This window comes from Danio aesculapii, chromosome 7 (assembly GCF_903798145.1).
Source record: "Danio aesculapii chromosome 7, fDanAes4.1, whole genome shotgun sequence".
Classification (NCBI taxonomy): Eukaryota; Metazoa; Chordata; class Actinopteri; order Cypriniformes; family Danionidae; genus Danio; species Danio aesculapii.
In genome coordinates, this window is record NC_079441.1 from 17,458,350 (window position 1) to 17,479,457 (window position 21,108).

General features: G+C 34.9%; 2 protein-coding genes across 3 annotated transcripts in view; both read right to left on the bottom strand.

Moving 5' to 3' along the window:
* The window catches only part of dock11 (dedicator of cytokinesis 11), a 173,570-nt gene extending 157,575 nt beyond the window's left edge, over nt 1–15,995 (bottom strand). For both annotated transcript variants that reach the window (XM_056461155.1, XM_056461154.1), the window contains exons 1-2: nt 15,790–15,995; nt 1,758–1,874 (exon numbers count right to left, since the gene is read on the bottom strand). In XM_056461155.1, the coding sequence (XP_056317130.1) occupies nt 1,758–1,874; nt 15,790–15,891 (219 nt within the window). In that variant the 5' untranslated portion in view covers nt 15,892–15,995. The remainder of the gene's footprint in view (nt 1–1,757; nt 1,875–15,789) is intronic.
* Nucleotides 15,996–17,649: 1,654 nt separating this feature from the next.
* Nucleotides 17,650–21,108, bottom strand: part of ntn4 (netrin 4) — a 34,530-nt gene continuing 31,071 nt past the window's right edge. The window contains exons 9-10 of the mRNA XM_056461156.1: nt 20,359–20,532; nt 17,650–18,085 (exon numbers count right to left, since the gene is read on the bottom strand). Coding sequence (XP_056317131.1) covers nt 17,949–18,085; nt 20,359–20,532 — 311 coding nt within the window. The 3' untranslated portion in view covers nt 17,650–17,948. The remainder of the gene's footprint in view (nt 18,086–20,358; nt 20,533–21,108) is intronic.

Consider the following 21,108-nt stretch of genomic DNA (forward strand, 5'->3'; position numbering starts at 1 on the left):
AGACAGACAGGGAGACAGACATAGATAGACAGTCAGACAGACCAACATATAAATAGACAGACAGACAGACAGACAGATAGATAGACAGATCCTCCCAACAGTTTTCCTGACCCCCCATGAAGTAAAGTTAATTGTATTTTATATATAGCGCCAGATCACAACTTCTTTTAATAAACAAGGTAAACAGCCTATGTAATATCTTATTCACACAACGGCATGTGATTTCTGTCTCTACATGGTCGTGCGACTACATATTTCTGCTCTCTGTATCGCACACGGTGGAGTTCTACATAGCCACTCTCTGTTGTATGGGAATGAGAGTGTGGCCACATTTGACAGTACTGAAGATGCACGTGCGCTCCCGTATATTATGCATAGCCTACAGCAGCTAAAATATATACAGATGCGGTGCGACCTCTGTTTACAGTTTATTAGCGAGACTAGCGTGAGTGATTCGTTCTTTGTTGCAAGTGCAGCCATTGTATTTCCAGTGTTTGAGCTGCTGTGACGCGAGTGGAGCTATCGCCTCTATCTAGTGTCTCATCCAACCTTATGACCTCTCCCGGAAGCTCAGCGAGTCTCTGCAAATTTAAATCCCCGAAAAATGAGTTAAAATACCCGGAAATCAATGCGACAAGAGTGAATGAGCAAGAGAACAGATCGCGAGAGGCACAGTATTACATTTGCTAGGTTAAATGAATAGAGCAGTGAAGATTTCGCGAGTGCAAATCCCATCCTCACTCTTATTGAGCGATCTGCTGTCAATAGTTGGAGACGAGCAAAATATTTGAATGGTCTTGCATGTATTTAGGCCTTTTTAAATATAACAACTGAAAGTTCTGTGTTTTTGACTATATTGCAAGTTCACTAAAAGCTGAACTACTAGATAAATAAAACTTAATTTATTCTTAACATGAATATTTAATAATATAACCTGTATTATACTTATTGCGGTAAACAGTCCTTTATAGGCCCATTTCCTTTTAGTAAAGAAGTATTAGATTCATAGGTGTGCATTTTAACTTCTTATGCATCAAATATGTGCTCCAAACTTGTTCTTGATTGAGACATGTTGAATTCTTCTTTCATCATTTGCAATGTTTCCAAATTGCATTGTAATTTTTCATAATTTTTATATCTGTTACATTATTTTCTGTGGCAGTTCATTTTACTGTGGCAACCCCTGATAAATAAGGGACTAAGCCAGAGTAAAATGAATGGATAAATTATTTTCTGTAAAGCTGCTTCTGGCCATGACACGTGTTTAAGGTATTATATGCAGCATCCTTGATTTATTCTCTTAGGTAAGGCAAGATCTTCTCTTAAGGTAAGATAAATACTTAGAGGGAAAATGTGCTCAATGCATTATAAAGCTTGAAGCATTAGAATTGGTGCTCAGTATCAGAAAAATATATATATATTAATATATAAAAAAAATATCTAAAAATAAATGTTAAATTGTGGCGTGTACAGTTCTACAGTTCAAATAATTGTTCAGTTTTTTTACTGCTGTCATTAAAAGAAATAAATTAACACCATGACTCCTCGTGATGGTGTTAGGCTGAACAGCCGCGCCGCACTCCCAATCCCCCTTCAATCCCCCCCAAAACTGTAAACCATAGGCAAATGCTGTTTTATAAAGGTTTTCCAAGTCAAGCATATCACAGTTGTATGCTCTCTGCACAAGGATGAGGAGTAAGTTTGAAAATGAGCCAAACAAATAAACGTCAGGAAATAAAGCTTGTGAAACGACTTACTGATACGTCATCAGCCGGCCACAGCAGCAGGTCCCTCTGTGGGTCGCTGTGGATTTGAGCTTTCCGCTGAAACACCACATTCTCATAGTCCAGCGGCTCGATGATCTTCGGCTGCTCCTGAACACACACAACATGCAATCTACATTACAGTGGCCATTTAAAAACTCTGCGACTCATGGTGCAGAAAATGTGTTCATTTCATGCTGCTGCCGAACATACACTGTTGTTATTAGTATGTATACTTGTCAGAGTAGCTTACAGTGATGCGACAGCTCTGTCTTTGAATACAACAGAGGACTCAATCCCCCTCTACAAAAAGATCTGAAATCTAGGACTTCCGATTTCTTACCTTTAAAGCTTTAGAGTAGAGTTCAAAGCTTTCTCACAAGTGTTTTCTCTTTTCAAGTTCTCTTTTCAAGAGTATCATGTGTTAAAGCTTAAGCACACAGTCCTGACTCAGCTGATGTGCCCGTGTCATGCTCTGATACTCATTCAAAGAGCTCAGTCCATGGAAGAGAAAGTGTTTCATCCAAAACCAACCATGTGAGATGATCAAAAGACATGGAAAGTGAAAAAGATTCATCTGAACGACATATTTAAAGTCTGTGTGAAATTAAAATGTATGATGTTTATTTTGATAACTCACGTCTTTATTGTTAAAGTGACTGAATAATCTGTGCAAGCTAATCCATTGAAAAAAGTTTGTTTTGGTAATCTTTAATCAAATCTGACTATTTACTTCCACGTTTGGAGTGGCGGTCCTTTTGTTGACGTATAGCTGACGGCTTTCATAGCAACTGCTTTCATAGCAATATTCTTAACCACCCCCCTCTATTTTTTATTGTGAATAATGCGAGCATATACAATCACAGTACAGTATAAAGAAGAAATGAAAAAATATGACCAAAAAAGATATACAAAAGGGGTAAATACATCACACATTAAAGAAAAAAGATTATATAAATAACAAATATCAGTTGTCTTCAAAGCCTTTTTGTAATAGAATTAGAAATAGTTTTAAAGTCAAGGTCTGAAATTTTTGAATGCGTTTTTTTCGCATTCATATGTGAAAAATTCCTCACGTAAACAAACCTTACACACTGAGTCCGATGCAAGTTAATTAATTTATTATGAAAAAATGCAAAACATTTCAGAGACAACTCAAGCAGTGATACAGTGTTCTTCTCTCTTCTCCAAAGTACAAAAGAAAGAGGAATAGGCTACATTATGTGTTCATCCAATATGGTGTAGAGTGGAAGGAGAGATCTGTGCTATAATTATCCCAAAATGCAAAGTTTAGTTCTGGAAATCAGTGGAATTTTGATACACTGCTTGTGATACTTCATACATTACGTACGTAAACAAATCATAAACAGACTATTAGGGATGGGTACCGAAACTCTGTACTTTATCGGTATCGGTCCTACATTATAAAAGACTGAAGTATCGATAAGCTCTGACATGAACGGTTCTGCAATTGGTAATAGAGAATTATTGCTGAATAAACATTGCTTACAGTAGCATAATTTAACTGACCAACCTTTTCTAATTTACGATATTTGATATTCTTCAACATTGCACAGTTGGCAATCTCACATGAGAAATACATGCGTTTTCAGCGAGTGCATCAATATAAAAGACTTCACAGATCTCGGCTGTGCAAGCGTACTCAGTGGAGTGCACACAGCTCGTTTCCTGAGTGGACAGCGACAATGCCCGTTGCAACAACGCAACAAGTTGTTTTCTTGTATTAGCAGAAACGCAAGCAATCTGGCTAAGTGAAAGTATCTTTCAAAAGTGCATTAAAGGCAGAAAGACAAATCAAAAGTTTTTGACTGCCTAGCTACTAACAACAAAATTACACCATCCACATCGTCATGCCAGCAGTCAATCATCTAAATTAGTATAATATTAATAGTTAAATAAACGCACGCATTCGTGCATTTTTCTGTAGTAGCCTAAATAAATCTTAAACATTAAAAAAGGTTTTACATCAGCTGTATTTACACATATAGCCTATGAATAACCTAATAATAAACTATGCTTATTTAGATATTACGAAAAAAAACTGCTTACTTTTACATTGCAAGATGTAAAATTCGTGCATTTAATGGTAGCCTATTGCATATTTTCTGATGCTTCTGTTCGTATTTGAATCGGTTAATTTCTGTTCCTCTCAATACGATTAAGTAGCTACAACAATCGTGACCATCTCTAAAAAAGAACGACTCACAAAGTGAAATTTTGAATTACTTTGGATTGTTACCTGATAAGACTGAAAAAAAAAAAAAAAAACAATATGTTAATGTAACGTGCGTTCTTGTCACGACTCGCAGTGCTCTTGAGCCATTCTAAAAGGTTATGAAATGTTTCAACTGGGTGCACCTGGAAAGTGCATCAAATATCATTCGTACCAACATTGAAACAAATTTTGACCACTTCATATAGCTTAAATTTGTTGGAAAATGCTCTTCATGTAACGAATTTCATTTGGTATAATTTGTATCTTTATATTTATGTATTTTTTGTTTGGTACAAATACATTTTAGGTGAAAAGACGTGCAAATACTTTTTTCAATAATAAGGGAATTAATAATGCAATTCAAGCAGGCATATTATAACAAATAAAATCTAGCATTTCTTTATTTCATGGATTTGAGTTATGAATTACAGTATCACAGATGGCATTATGTATTCAGCTTTTCAGCATAACACCTCTCAAACCGCTTTTTCAGAAAAAAAATAAAGAAATTAAAATTATTCATAAAAAAATTATTTAAAAAATTTAATTAGAAATTAAAATTGAATATATAAATTTCAGTTCTGTTTTTTTATGACAAGTTTTGATTGTAGTTTGTCAATATGATTGACACAAAGTGAGGTTGAATTTATTTTTTAACTTGTGAAAATTATCTGCAATAACCTTGATACTGCAGTTCAGTACACAAAATATATTTAAAAAAAGACTTTGGTTTGTACACTCACATTTATGTATACAAAATTTTGTTAATAATATAGGTGGATAACATTTTTTTTTTTTTGTCTCTATTTTGCAATCAGCAAACCCAAGCAAAACATTTCCCACAGTAAGGGAACATCTTTATCATCTATCTCAATTGCAAAATGGAAAAAGTCTTTCCAAAGCAAATTACAATTGCATTGCCAGAATAATTCAACTAGGGACTCTAGGTGTTGCTTACAAAACCACGCCCCTCTTACCGTTAGTTTGCTATGAGGGAATGATTCCCAAAAAGGAACCCCGCCACCAACTCAATATTCCATTTCAGTTGGAAGTACAGCAACCATTTTTCATAGAAGGAAAAAAATGCTATAGAAGTCAATGGGTGCCAGTTACCAGCATTTTTCAAATCTTCTTTTGTGTTTAACAGATGAAAGAAACTCAAATACTCAAAAGAATCCTTCAAATCAACTCTTCTTTAACACTCTTTTGACCCACATTACACAGCGGTGAATGGGAGTTGCCAAACCGATGATATTTCAGCTGACTTGTCAGTTACACATATTAGGAAACTTTCAATTTATGAGCACATCCTCCAGCTGAAGGTGTCGGATTGCTGGCAACTATTAGCGGTCAGAAGTTATGGTTTCAGAGCTACATACAGTTTAAACAGAAAGTGTGCAGCTGTTTTCTTCTGTCCAAAGTTTGAAGCTGGAGTAAAGCTGATGGTCATTGTTTCATGTTTAAAACAGTTTGGCTTTTAAAGGATCAGCGGAGCTTGAACCCATAATCACAGAAATAATTCAGCTGAAACCGAAGTACTAAAGCAAAATGATGGCAAATTAAAACAATTTCAAAATAATCCTTGATTGGGGAAGTACTGACCTGCTTATGGTTGTGTTTTTGTCTCTGTAACACAGCTAAGCTAGGCTATGTAGATGTTAGTGCTTCAAAACATTGGTGCATGACTATAAATTATTGAACTATGGTTTTTAGATATTTCTCTTACGTTCCTATTATATTTATTTTGCGGTATAATTCCAGCAACCACAGCTGCCATTTTTTAACAGTGTAATTTTGAGGAAAGAAGAGAGAATTGTGAGTAGGAAAGTAAAAATTTTGGGTTAAAATCTGCCAATTCTGACTATTTGTTTACACATTTATGAATATCTTGCTATTCTGCCTTAATAACTAGCAAATGCAAGTTCATATTATGCGATTCTAAGAATAAAAAGTCAACATATAAGCTCGTAATTGCAAGAAAAACCTCTGAATTGTGAGATTAAAAAGTATTTAACAACAACAACTATGTTTTTTTTCAAAGACAAAAATTGTTACAAGCTTGTTTAAGTGACCAAAAGATTGCATGCTTGCTGAATAAAAGTATACATCTATAATAGGGAATAACAGTCCAAATATATCCGGATATATGAAGTCACACATCAATACCAATGCTTATAATACACATCAATGCTTCCTGTGTTTCTCAAGCGCACACGCATGAGCTGACAACCAATGCAAGAGTTTTAGCAGCTACTTCCTGTCATGTGTCATACCACACAGAGGCAGAAAACCACAGCCAGTCCAGCTCTCACAGCAATGTGTTAGAAAATACATCATAATACTAACCCACTCATTATATTTAATCGTCTTTAAAATAAAAAAAAATTTGCTAATAAGTGGGTACATGGAACTAAATAAGTTGTCAGGGACATTAAACAATCATATAGAGTGGGGGAAATGATTACTCCCTACTGTATATTTCTTCTACAGCCTGGTTGTGTGTATTCTTGCAAACTATTATAACAATTTAAAATAAGAGGGTTTAAATAAAGAAATCTTGGTGTATTTTGGCCATTCATTGACACGACAACAGGGCTGTGGTGGCCTGAAAACAGATTTTAAAGGACAAGCTTCAGAAAACTACACCGTAATCACAGTTATTATATTTTCATAACGTCAAAAACTATGCATTTTGTAAAAAAAAAGCTAACTTTTGAAAACAGGTTTTAAAGTGCAAGCTTTAGAAAACAATAATGCATTGGTAATTATTGTATTCAAAACTACAAAAACATGATTTTGTAAAACCAGTACATTGCATGTAGTCTTCGTGTCTGTATACACTTTTTAAAAATCTTACTGCTTTAAATTGTTTAGTTGAATCAAATGAAATTTTCTAGTCATCTCAACTTAATTTAGTCAAACTGGCTAAAAATATTACTAAAAATATTTTTAAATATTGGCTATAAAAATATTAGGTAAACGTATTAACTTTTAAAATAAATTTTAAAAACATAAAAATATTTGCTGTCGTCATATAAATTTTACAGTGTATATGTGAGTACTTGGTGTACCAAAACAACAATGGCGGATTATACGACTGTATGTGTGGAGTGAAGACACATCATATTTCTTTGCAAAGTCACAAAATAATAGCCTGGCATTTATAATACAACAAGCTTTCCAAAAAATGCAAAGTAAACAAATTCACAACTCACTGAAAGGAATAGTTCAGCCATAAATAAAAATGTCCTCATCATAGTAATTTGGCATTTGTATAAAATGTCTAATTAGAAACAAAAAAGAATTAGAGACTACATTTTATTAGGAGATTACAGTCCTCTTGTGCAAGTCAACATATTTTGGAGATGGCATATATAAGAATTTGGTTGCGAGTGTTATGTGTTTTAACATGGTGCTATATGGACTATTGCCAATTAAAGAAAAGCAATTGAGTAGTTCAAACTGCAGATCAACCACAAAGACAATTGAATGAAATTGTTTTGAAAATAGTTTATAATTTCATATTTCAGCTTATTGCCATCAAAAAGATGATTTAGGGGCTATTTACACATCGTGTCTAAAAGTGTGTGGAAAGCACGCTCCGCATGCTCCTTTGTCATTGGTAGGTGACCATCAACTATTTTCTCAGAGGATATAACAAACTAAAGCACTAAAACTAAAAACTAAAAAGCACTGCAATGTTTGGGTTTTCTGTGTTTGTCTGAAGTAATTAGTCTACCAAAAATTTTTTATGTAACGTGCGTTCTTGTCACATGACTCGCAGTGCGCTTGAGCCATTCTAAAAGGTTATGAAAAATGTTTCAACTGGGTACACCTGGAAAGCGCATCAAATGTCATTCGCACCAACAGCCATCAAATTTAAGTACTGTGATTTGAGTATGAGTAAGGCTAATTAATTTACATTTCTTTCGTTAATTGTGTGGTGTTGTTTAATGTATTCGTGTTACTTCTTGTTTTTATGTGACATATGTAATAATGAATGTAAAATGTGGTGAATTCAAAGACAAATTTCGAGTTGTGGATGATAAAGAAAGTCAAGTCATGTACTCAAGTAGTTCTCAACTGTTTCTTTCTTTTGCTGAACACAAAACAAGATACCAACAGCCACTGACAAGCAAAACAGGAAACAAACATGATGGAAGTCAATGAATGCTGATTTCCAACATTCTTTAGTATATCTTCCGTTGAGTTTTTCCCTCACAAAGGGTTTGAAACAAGTCTAAGAAAAGCTAATGATGACAGAATTTTCATTTTTGGGAGAAATATCCTTTTGTTTGGGTGACTGGATGAACATCTTAAATAGGGCTTCACGATATTGGAAAAAAGAGATATTGCAATATTTAGTTTGTCGGCTATATATATTGCAAACTTAATATAATTTCACAACATTGACTTATAACTCTATTTGGAAAAGAATCATAGTTTTAGAAAATTGGGATAATTTTGTAGGTAAATGAATTATGCAAAAAATATTTAAAAACAGTCCAACCATAGATGAATCCAACAGAATAAAGATATAAATTAAATGAACCATGTCTTTCTGTAGAACCTAACAGTATTTAAATTCAGAAATTCAATGAACACTGTATATTTTTCCATTGTATTTAAAATTAAATACTATTAATCTGTCAAAGCTTCAAAATTTACTGAGAATCTTACACAGTTACAGGTCTTAAAAACAAATTGAAATAAAATATTTCACTGGTAGTGTTAAACTTTGCATTGCATGCTCTGAACTGTGTTTGCTGGTTTATTATAATCCCAACTCAACATTGCTGATCCTGCGATGCGACTTTTGCAGATTCATACATTGAGATATTGATGCTGAAACAATATATTGTGCAGCCTTAACCTCAATCTGCCATTCCAAACCCAATATACAATCTTTCCCAATACACATCCCATGGTTAATCGTTGTTAGCAAAGTCTAAAAGATCTCTGAGCCAAGATTAAGTTAAGATACAGTGTTAGAACCAGCCTATGAAAACCACCGCAAATCATTTAAAAAGCAAACCATGAACGTCAAGCATGTTCAGGACAAAGAGGAACTAAAGAAGCAGAAGAATCGCAGGCCATCAAACCACAAGCTGAGGTAAAAGGAAACATGAGCCAGCTTTCTGCCCAATGGGCGTTGGCCCACGCGCGTTTCAGCCATGATATTTCCGTATGCAAGAACGCAACATGAAAACGTAAAAGCCGGCAAAGTGGGCGACTTAAAGCAGAAACTACCACTGGAGCACATCTCTAGGGTGGTTAATGCACTTTCCAGATGTGAGACTTTCGGTTAGGCAGACAGAAAGAGTTCGTGGCCCAGCTGACGTGCATTAGGCCACTGTGTGTGTGTAAACACATGCGCGGCCTCAGTCTGAACCTCTGCGTTTTTATGCTAACACAGATCCGATCGTTTTTCTGTATCATTACAAGGCTTTTGAAGAGCTTATCTTGTCTTGTAAATCTGGTGAAGGGCCACATGCTCCGCGGATCTGTGAGCATTTGAGGCCCAAACACCTTGAAATATTTATTCTCAGTCCTGGGCTGGAAAACACAGCGTAAAATCTAGTGACTCACAAGTGCACATCGTAAAAACACACATTTTTGCAGCTTGGCTACAACTGTCCCATATTTGAGGTCAATATTAATTTCCACTAATATTTTTAAATGAGCATTATCAGCGTTATTGCAAGTGGAAATAATAAGTCATTTTAGAAGAAGAGCAAGGTATGACTATTTCTTCCCTCTCAGAAATAATATACACTATTTAAAAAGATGGTTTGCTCAACAATGATAACATACTCATTATTTACTCACCCTCAAGTGGTTACAAATCTTTTTGTTTAACACAAAAGATGATATTTTGCAGAAACCAGTGACTATTGTTAGTCATAGTTAAAAAGCAAATACTATGGAAGTCAATGGTTACAGATTTACAGCTTTCTTCAGAAAAAAAACAAAGTCAAACAGGTTTAGAACAAGTGAAAAGCGAGTAAATTACACTTAACCTTCCCTTTAAGCCAGCGGTGTCCAAACTCGGTCCTGGAGGGCCGGTGTCCTGCAGATTTTAGCTCCAACTTGCCTCAACACACCTGCACGGATGTTTCTAGAAAGCCTAGTAAGTGCTTGATTAGCTAGCCCAGGTGTGTCTGATTGGGGTTGGAACTAAACTTTGCTGGACACCGGCCCTCCAGGACCGAGCTTGGACATGCCTGCTTTAAGCCATTTACAATAAGCCTGCATTTATAAAGCAAAAAAGTGTGCATTTTAAAGTAAATGGAGTCATGTTTGACCAAAGAGTGGTGGAGGAATGAGTACAAAGAGCAGAAAAGGAGTCATTGGTTATTTGAATGGGTTTTGATTAAATGTCTGAAATATTTTGAACCTGTGTTAACCACAAACCGTACTGTCATCATTTATTTAATCCGCATGGGCTATCTTCATGGCAAAAAAAAAAAAAAACACTTTTTAGAACATTAATAATTAATGAAAATATAATAAATGCATTAAAAAGACTAAAAAACAGCTATTATTTCCACAGGATATTTTACACTAATTTATTATACAAATTCTACAACTTTTTCTGGCGGAACTTTAATGAATAAATCTTTAAGTTGGTTCACAGCATAAAACATATTCTACAAACATTAAAAGCAGGAAAGCCACATACAATATGTTTAACAGAGAGAGAAATATTGCAATATATACACTGTGCAGGATCTTTCTACAAGTAAATACATTCATAACACCCGACTGAAAATCTTTCAAGCTTTTACTTATCTTGAAAAAGCTGCTAGTAAATGGTTAAATGGAACAGAGGTTGTCATACACATTAAATATCACCACATTGAGGTAGAAAACACACTTACAGCTTGGTTGTGTTGATTCTAACTCTTGCAATTTATTGTAACTGTAAAACCTGCCCAGCAAGCACACAATGTCATAAGACGTTAATATTAGGTTAGATTTAGGTCATGACGTCAGGTGACCAAAATTTAATGTCTAGCCAGCGTCTAAGGACAGCGTTATTTTGACATCCAGTAATGATGTCAAATGACGTTTTTATTTGGTTGATTTTAGGTTCTGTTGGAAATTGACCAAAATCCAACATTGAGCCAACATCTTAAACCAACGTTTTACTGACGTCAAATACTGACATTTTTCATCAGGTATAGGAACCAAAATCCAACGTCTGATAGACATCATAGTGGTAACATTCACACAACATCAAGCTGTTATATCATTAGACATTAAGCATGGGCCAGTATAATTTTCTGACGGTATGATAACCTTCGATAAAAATACCACGGTTTCATGGCATCACGGTATTGTGATTACTGCTCTAAAATAAGTTCTTTTTAAATGTCTAGGTAAAACAAAATAAAACAAAAAATTCCCCATTGAGTACAATTTACTTTATTTTAAGAAACCTTTATAATATTTTGGAGCGGTAAACATGTCAGGCTAAATAATTTAAATAAATCATTGACTTCTGCTCTCTTCATTAGTTTCAAAAACACAGATTTCTTTACAACACATAAAAAATTAATTAAAAAAATTACATATACCTTGGGAAGAGCATAACAGAACATTATAGCGGTATTAAAACCTTGACTTTTCCAAACCTTGAAACCAGTTATCGTCCTATGCCTATTACACGTTGATGTTTTGTTGATTTTAGGTTAGACGTTTTCTCGAGGTTTTTTATCCTTCACTTTCACCAATTGGTGAAGTTTATTCATCGCCACTGGCTTGCATGGTTTGGGACTTGTGGAGCTGCGCATCGATGGATTTGCTCTTCAGTGTTTGGACTCTCAGCAGTGAAAATTAAACCACACTGAGCTAAACTGAACTTAAACTCTGAAAACTGAACTGACACATTTTCAATTTACTAGAATCTTCTATGTGAAGCTGCTTTGACACAATCTACATTGTAAAAGCGCTATACAAATAAAGATTAATTTAATTAAATTGACATTGACGTCTGCAAGACGTTGGGTTCTGATGTCAACCAGATTTTCATTTCCAAACAAAATGCAACGTCACCACGATGTAGGGGTACAACGTTAATCTGGCATCATGTTGATGTCCTGTGCCTGCTGGGTGTTTCTACATTCAAGTTTTGAAAGCCACACTATATTTTCACTATTATTGATTTTGTGAAATTGGTAAATGCACATGTATAGTGTGAGTTTGGTCTATAAGCATGTGCGAGTACTTGATAACCAACAATGGTAGATTACAGGTCTGTAAATGTGTGCAAGAAACGAATTAGTGTGGGAATCTTTTTTTTTTTTTTTTTGGCCAAAAATTTTGGCCTGATAGTCTACAATTATCCTCAAAAGAACTTTTGTCGAGGTTACCAGTGTGATGAAAACTTAATGACTGACCTAGAAAAAAAAAAAAAAAGACATCCCAGCAGCACTCCAGTGTACTCCAAAACAATCATAAAATTCACTCGAGTGTGGGTTTACATTACAAGTTTATGACTTTGTGCTTCTGGAAAGCTTTGCATACAGGCGTCAATGCTTTCAAAATGATCCCCTTTACACAAATATGTAAAAGGCTGAGCTTAAATATACTGTGCCATGCATGCCAGTAATGCCGAAGTAAATGCAGGAGTGTATGGATGTTTCCCAGTGTTGGGTTGCGGCTGGAAAGACATCCGCTGCGTAAAACATATGCTGAAAAAAAGTTGGCAGTTCATTCCGCTATGGCGACCCCATTAAATAAATTTTGAATAAAAATTAATAAAGTGGCCAAGCCAAAAAGAAAATGAATGAATGAATGAATGAACATCCCATCACAAAGGGACAAAAGGACAATAAATTTCAACGGAGAGCTGGTGACTTCCGGTAATGTGAACAAAATATTTGAAAGATTTAACTTTATTAAGCATACAATTTTGCAAGTTTAAACCAATAGGAGGGAAGACTGATGTTAACGGAGCTTCCATCTCCATTTTGAGTGCCGGCTAGAAAATACAGGCACAATTCTGAGGCTTTTCACTGTTTTATGCGATTTGGAAGTAGCAACATATTTTTCATGGATAGGCCTGTCACGATATCTATTTTTTGTTGTATGATATATCCCACCAAAATAGATTGCGATAAACAATATTATTGTCATTTTAAGTTTAAGTAAATTTTATAGTCAAAGTTGCTAGAATTGGTTTTATGTATAGGTGATACAGTATAAATATTGCATCCCCAAAAACGATTGAGGTCATGTTCATGTGTTGTGCGATAAGTCGATATACTGATTATTGTGACAAATGTACAAAATTAACCTAATTTAACGTCCACAAACCAGAACTGAAGCGTCTTCCTTTATAATTGTTCTGACACATGGCTGGGCTGATGAAGTGAATCTGAAGTGAATCGCTGTAATTCATTACACACATGTTCTGTTTTAAAACATTTTAAACATGTGAAACTTACTCTTGATCATATTTGATGATGATTGATGATCCTAACGAACTGAACAGACCTTTTATTTCTGCCTGCTTTGCGCTCGTCCTCTCTTGTTGATATGATTTTGCACATGACTACCGGGACATGTTAATACGTGCAGCTGTCAATCAATTCGGTGGGCGGGGGGACCGCACTCCTACGTAAAGTTGCGGTCGATCTGAAAACCGCTCCAATTGGTCCACCGTTTTTTATGTTGCTAAATTGAAAAAAAAAGACGGTGTGTTTATTTCACCCCAATATGATGGTCTTTACACCATACATGCACATATGTCTGTCCAAACAGCTTGAAAAGTAGATTTTTCACCATAGGTGCCCTTTAAGCTGAAATATCTAAATTTGTGTTTTAAAGATAAACAAATGTCTCAGTCTCTGCGGAATGGAACGATATGAGGGTGAGTAATGGATAACAGAATAGGCATGGGCCGGTATAAGTTTCTGACGCTATGATAATCTTGGATAAAAATATCATGGTATCACGGTATTGTGAATACTGCTCTAAAATAAGTTCTTTTTAAACGTCTGCATTAAAAACAAAAAAAAAATCCTCTTTGAACACAATATATTTTATTTTAGGCAACATTTATACTTTTGGAACAGTAAACATGTCAGGCTAAATAATTAATTTAAATAAAATAAATAATTGACCAACACATACAAATACATAAAAAAACAACTTTCATATACCTTAGGAATGGTATAATAGAACATTTTAGCGGTATTAAAACCTTGACTTTTCCGAACCGCGACAAACCTTAAAACCGGTTACCATGCCTGTGACAGAATTTACATTTTCGGTTAAACTTATCTTAAAAAACAGCCAAAATGCAGAAAAAAAACCATTCAAATTTAATCTTAACAGTAAAACGATGCCATGTAAACAGCCTCTTAAATAATATACACATTTTAAAAAGTATGTTGACATGCCAAGCAGATCAAAATATTTTGATGACTCACCCTGCACAACACAAATTGTCATCCAATCATATTTCATCTTCAATTATAACACCCCTCCCCCAATGCAACCTAGTAACCAGCAAGCAGCAATTGTATGACTTAAAACCTACTGGCTTCTTAAAATAAAAATAAGTGGCAAGACCTTTGATATATCCGAGCAAAGCTTCCTGTGAGGAAAAAGTCAATACAGGAAACAAAACCTTGCTCGTTAATCAACTTCGATGGGTCTTCAAGTGAAACACTGAAAGCCAGTGATAAAGCTGCACACTTGTGTCATGATTTTGTTCATATCTGTGCAAACGCACCATGCAAAAGGGGCACAGAAAAGGGAAATATGAGACAAATACTTCATTTAGCACATGCAGAGGACACAGGAAGTGTAGTTGAGCAGCCTGGGGCTATTCTCAAGGGAAACACAGAGGCTCTGCAATCACCATAGAGTGCCATTTGTTGTCTGTCACCCTGGAAACCACAATCAAACTGGCAATCACAGCATTATACAGTAGGCTTTTACTCATAACACTTATAGAAAATATCAAAATTGTGAAAATTGCCTGATTTCCCAGTTAAATTCAATCTAAACACTTCCCAAAAACATCAATGTCACATTTCTGCTCTCCAGATCATTCATTTTCAGTGGTTCAGTTGGGACAAAAAGCATGTGCTTTGCTCAATCATGGACTGGTGCATGAGCACATGCTTTTTTTACACAAAGGCATAAGGATGCTCCATGTGGTTCCAGAAGGGGCTACAATACAATGTCTTTCCTTATTAGGAAAGTCAGGATCACCCAACTGGCAGCTTTTCTTTGATTTGATCCCTTATTTTCTATCATAACCAAGGCTTCTTTCAGTATTTAAATGCACGAGCTTTCTACAGCTGACTATGCGATGTGGAAGACAGATGTTGAAGCAGTAGGTGTAATTGCCCAGAAGGCACTAGACGTTATGCCTCAGCAGTCTGGCACGTGTTTTAATAAAAACTACAAACGCCGTTTAGGTTAAAGAAAGGGGGGGAAATATGAATAAGCAATACCTGACAGAGTTTTATTCATATAAGAGGTCAAATCATAAACGAGCAGTGCCTTCAAACCTAGTGAGCTGCCTTGGTAGACAACATATATCCGAATGTGTTGTCAAAAATGACCCCTAGATAGCTATCTCACTACATGTTGAGACAGCCTTAACGAGAGAGAGAGAGAGAGAGAGAGAGAGAGAGAGAGAGAGAGAGAGAGAGAGAGAGAGAGAGAGAGAGAGAGAGAGAGAGAGAGAGAGTGTGTGTGTGTGTGAGAGAGAGAGAGAGAAGAGAGAGAGAGAGAGAGAGAGAGAGAGAGAGAGAGAGAGTTACTAACCACAGCAATGGACGTCCTCACCGCCTCGGACACACTTTGTCTGAGCTCCGCTGCCGTCCCAGGTTTGCTCAACCTCTTCGTGAATTTTCGTACTTCGGACATGTTTTTTCCTTCGTTAGTTTGACCGTAAATCCATCAGCGTCCTCATTACAGAAAGCAACATCGCGGCACGCCAATCTGCGCGGCTGACAGAGGTGCGGATGCAGGCGTGTGGGGCGGGGCCTCATGGACCAAGCGCTAGCCCCGCCCACCAGTGGTTGCCTGATATCCAAAAATCCCTGCTTTGGGATTAATTACTGAAAATGTTTTAGATTTGTGCTTTTTGATTTTGGAAAAAATTAGGATATATACATTTTTTAATATATATGTGCAGTATTATCTTAAATTATGTGAAAAGTTTATAGTGATGAGTGTGTTTCTAATTTGCAGTTAATCATTTGCAGGCACTTTTATCCAAAGCTACTACAATTGAGAACAATAGAAGAAATCAAAGCATCTTTAAAATATATATATTTTATTATTACTATTATATTTATTATTATTAATTTGTTTTATCTCTAATCTTTTTTGGTGATGGGAGAAATATATAAAAATGTACATTTGAGAATTAAGCATGCTTTATTCAAAGCGACTCACACCCGGAGCAGTTGATGTGTATTCAGTGTCTTGCTCAAGGGAATCACCTCTGCCGAGCTATAGATTCTGGTTATATATAGGCGAGCACTGGCTATTCACTCTCAACACCTACAATCCCCTCTGGTGCTGGGACTCGAACCTGAACCTTTGGATTACAAGTCCAACTCTGTAATGACAGCCACCCCATAATAGCTGAAAATTTTTATATGTGTTTATAGATGTTATTTTGAAATTTAGTTACTATTATGTAGCACAGTGGGTAGCCTCACAGCAAGAAGGTCGCTGGTTCGAGCCTTGGCTGGGTCAATTGGCAATTCTGTGTGGAGTTTGCATGTTCTCCTCGTGTTCGTGTGGGTTTCCTCCAGGTGCTCCCATTATAGTCCAAAGACATGCGCTACAGGTGAATTGGGTAAGCTAAAATGTCTGTAAAATACGAGTGTGAATAAGAGTGTATGAGTGTTTCTCAGTGATAGGTTGCAGCTGGAAGGGCATCCACTACATAAAACATATTCTGGATAAGTTGGCGGTTCATTCCGCTGTGGCGACCCCTGATTAATAAAGGGACTAAGCCAAAAAGAAAAAGAATGAATGAATGAATGAATGTTACATAATTTTTTTACTCATAATAACAGTTTATTTGCACATTTATTTTAATTTATTTAACTTCAGTATATTTTTCAATAAACCTTTTTTTTTTTGTCAAATTTATCTCTTTTTTTGTATTATTTGATGATTGTAATAATTAATTAATCTAATGTCTATGAATTGTTCGATTTACACTAATTTGTTGTGATTTACACCAATCTCAGTAAAGGGGGTGTGCCCTACTACATCTTTCAGCAGCAAATCATACAAAATTATCTGTTTGTGAATATTATTCATAATAACCATCAGTATGATCATATGCTGACACCTTGTGGCCATAATCGGTATAAAATTAAACATTAAAGAGATAGTTTACCCCAAAATGAACATTTACTTATTATTTACTCACCCTCAAGTGGTTCCCAATTGATTTATTTTTCTTCTATTAAACACAAAAGAAGATATTTTGAAGAAACCTTCAATCTTTTTATGGAAATTTCAGCAAAATTTCAGAATTTGAGCAAGTAAAAGATGAGCAAATGATGACAATTTTATTTTTTGGGGTGAACTATCCCTTTAATTAAATCAATTTTAAGAGAAAACATATATTATAATATCATAAAAAAAGCAGCCAAAGGACAATCCGTTAGCATATATGCATTATATTTTTCTTCTGTACAAAAAGCATGCTATATACAAGGTTAGCAAAAGAAATAAAAAAACGACATATTATCTTATATTCATATATACACACATACATACATATATATATTATACATTCTGTACAGTGCTAGTATAGATCCGACAGCTAGCAAATACCCCTAAACAGCTGGTTTTACACCTAAAGTATTAGTTTGATTCAGATGGTGAAGAACGATCACAGTTAAATAAAGTCTAAGTTGGCGTGTGCTGTTGTTTTGAACATCTCACTGTGTCTTTCAGCTACATTTGGTTTTCAGCAGCTGATGGACTTTCCGACTCAAGCTGGCTCTCCATGGCTTCACTACGCTCTTCATGTTTACAACAGGACGACCTTTTCTCACATCCTCATGTCCCACCACAAGATACTCCAATCCTACAGCAAGGGGAAAAATGAAATGAGGCAAGAAAAAGAATCGCAATGGTCCAATTGTACTGAAGAGCCGATCTATCTTTGTTGCTCTATGTTTACTCATTCACTTTATTTAGCCTGGCTGAAGGATTTGTTTGAAATATGACAAATTATGGAGGTGTTTTTTTTTTTATTTGTGAATTTTATAGAGTTATTTTATTGAATTGTTGAGTTATTGAATAACAACAGTTAGGGATGCACAATATATAATGACGGGCATATCGTTATCGGTCGATAAATGCTATTATTAAGGTTATCGTTATCGGTCCGATTTCAAAATTAGGCCGATATTTTTTAGCCGATAGATCACATAATTGTACCGAACTGCAATGCGCTGGGTGAACTTGTCCAGTGCACTACAACGGAGCTGTCCTCACTTTCCTTTTTTTGTCTATTCCTTTAAAGTTCGTGCTTTCTTTGTGTGGTATTGCTGTGCGTTAATAACTCAGTAAGTAACCATGTTCTTTATCATTGTAGATTTGTTTAATAGAGTGTCATTGTGTATTTTGCTTTAAATCGTCTCAGGAAAAAAATATTACATGTTTAAACACTATTGCAGCGATGCACACGTGCTAAACAACTCGTTTGGTTGTTTGTAAACTAATATGATTATTTGATATCAACGCGTTAAATATTATATGTTTAATTGCTATTGCAGCGATGCACACGTGTGCCTTATTCCATTGCTCTTCCAACATAACAAAAAACTGTAGTAAAATATCTATTCACACAGCTTATAACTAATATATATATATAAATAAATAAAAGTGTATATATAACTTAAGCGTTCCAGTGGTGGGACAGTGATATGCAAATGAGACATTATTTTAACCAATACGCATTAACGCGCATACATTTCTCGCAGAAAAGTCTTAACATTGGATGAAGTTATGATTAATTATTTTATTATATATATCTATTTATTTATTGACTATGCTGGGGAGGGGGATTAATCATCTGTAATTATATATAATTATATTTATGTTATATTTTATAACAGAAAAATATACTGAAAAATTCTATATAAGTATAATAGTATTATTATTATTATTATTATTATTATTATTATTATTATTATTATACTATAGAAAAAAGTGGTGTAAACTTAAGTAGTGGGACAGTTATATGCAAATGAGACATTATTTTAACAAATATGCATTAATGGGCATACGTTTCTAGCATTGGATGAAGTTATGTTCAATTAATTTATTTTATGTATTTATTTATTGACAGAGTACAGGTTTTCAACATAAGATTATTATTATCTATCTTCTGAATTGTAAAACTGGTCTACACCTTAGTCATGGACTACAATCTGTTATACCCTTGTACTCATCTAGCAAGAAAGTGTATTCTTTTGTTGAGGTCCTCTTCTAACATTCCTTCAGTCAATATATTATGACTTCTGTCAGAAATCTGATTATTCCTGGCATATCTGGAATCCTCTATGGGAGTTTTTGGAGAATCTTTATTGAAAGACTATTTTTATTTATTTATTTACTTTTTGTTATTTTACCCTTCATAAAAGACTTGAATTACTAGCTGATGGACGTTTGTAAAAAAGATGGCTATATTATTGCATATGATGACATGAGAATCCTATACCACTGTTCTGTCATTGCAAATCTTTAAATAAATGTTGAAAAAAAAAGTGATCATCATCTATAATTGAGAAAATTATACTGAAAAAAAATGAAAAGCCTAATAGCAAAAAACAAGAAAAGTAAAATAAAAATCCCAAAACCAAGTGCATAAAACAGTATTTTTGCCTGCAATGTCTTAATGAGTACATGTAGTTTCTTGTAATTTGTAAAAACTGTTGATTCAATTTTATGCAGAAACCAAAATTTAGGATGTTTAGCTTTAGGCCCGAGAGTTTTAATCATTTTGTGAGTACACATACTCAATTAGAATAACAAAGTAATTCAGCAAAAAACAACTACTATCAGATTGGACCCATATTAATTCATATTAACTATCTGCTTCCATGGAAGTTTTGTGTGCTTTTACCACAGAATTTACACTTCGTTTGACAATATCCATCTCTGTGGTGCATTTAACACATCTGACCAGAGTTAAATCCATTCCACAGGATCTCACACACAAGAAAAATACATGCAGTTTCCACATGGGCTTGAACATTTAACATCAAAACTATGAATGTGTGTATGTATGTATGTATGTATGCATGCATGTATTTATGTATGTACAGTATGTATGTGTGTGTATGTGTTAACCTGGGAAAAGCACAGGGCAGGTGCAGCCTCGAGACATCCAGGACTCGGGATAAAGTGTCCGGTTTCCTCGAGAGAGTCTGAGGCGAGTGTTATCCCACAATACCTTGAGGATCTTCACATCCACCTCTGCATGAGAGCCTTTATCATGAGCGCCCAACACTCGCACCTTCACTGCTACAAACACACACGCACACACACTTTCAGTACATGAACTCGAGGCGGAGGTGAAGTTGGTGCACATTAAATGTTTTACATGTAACAAACTAACATGTTAAACAATACCCAAGTATTTTTACTTCGTTGTGTGCTGTTTTTTGTGTGTGTGTTTTTGTTTTAGAAAACTTTTACTTCATTACATTTCCCAAACAGAATATTGTACTTTTTTACTATGCAATTTTTTTACTATTGTAATTATTATACATTTTTGAAAGTCAAATAAATTAGTTCATAAATCAAACTCAACAATAGTTTGTGAATTCGAAATATTTGACTGCAATTATTAGTATTGGGAAACATCCACACACACACACACACTAGTTTAATAAATTCACCCATAGCGCATGTCTTTGAACTGTGATTGTAATTCACAGTTGTAATGTACTTGTAAGTGGACAAAATAATGCTAATGCTGTCAGGTTTTGCTTGTATTCTACTGATGTAATTTTTTTTTGTTGATATGTACACAATATAAACACACACATCCTTGATGAGTCATTAAAACTAGACAAACATATCAGTTCGGTTATAGAG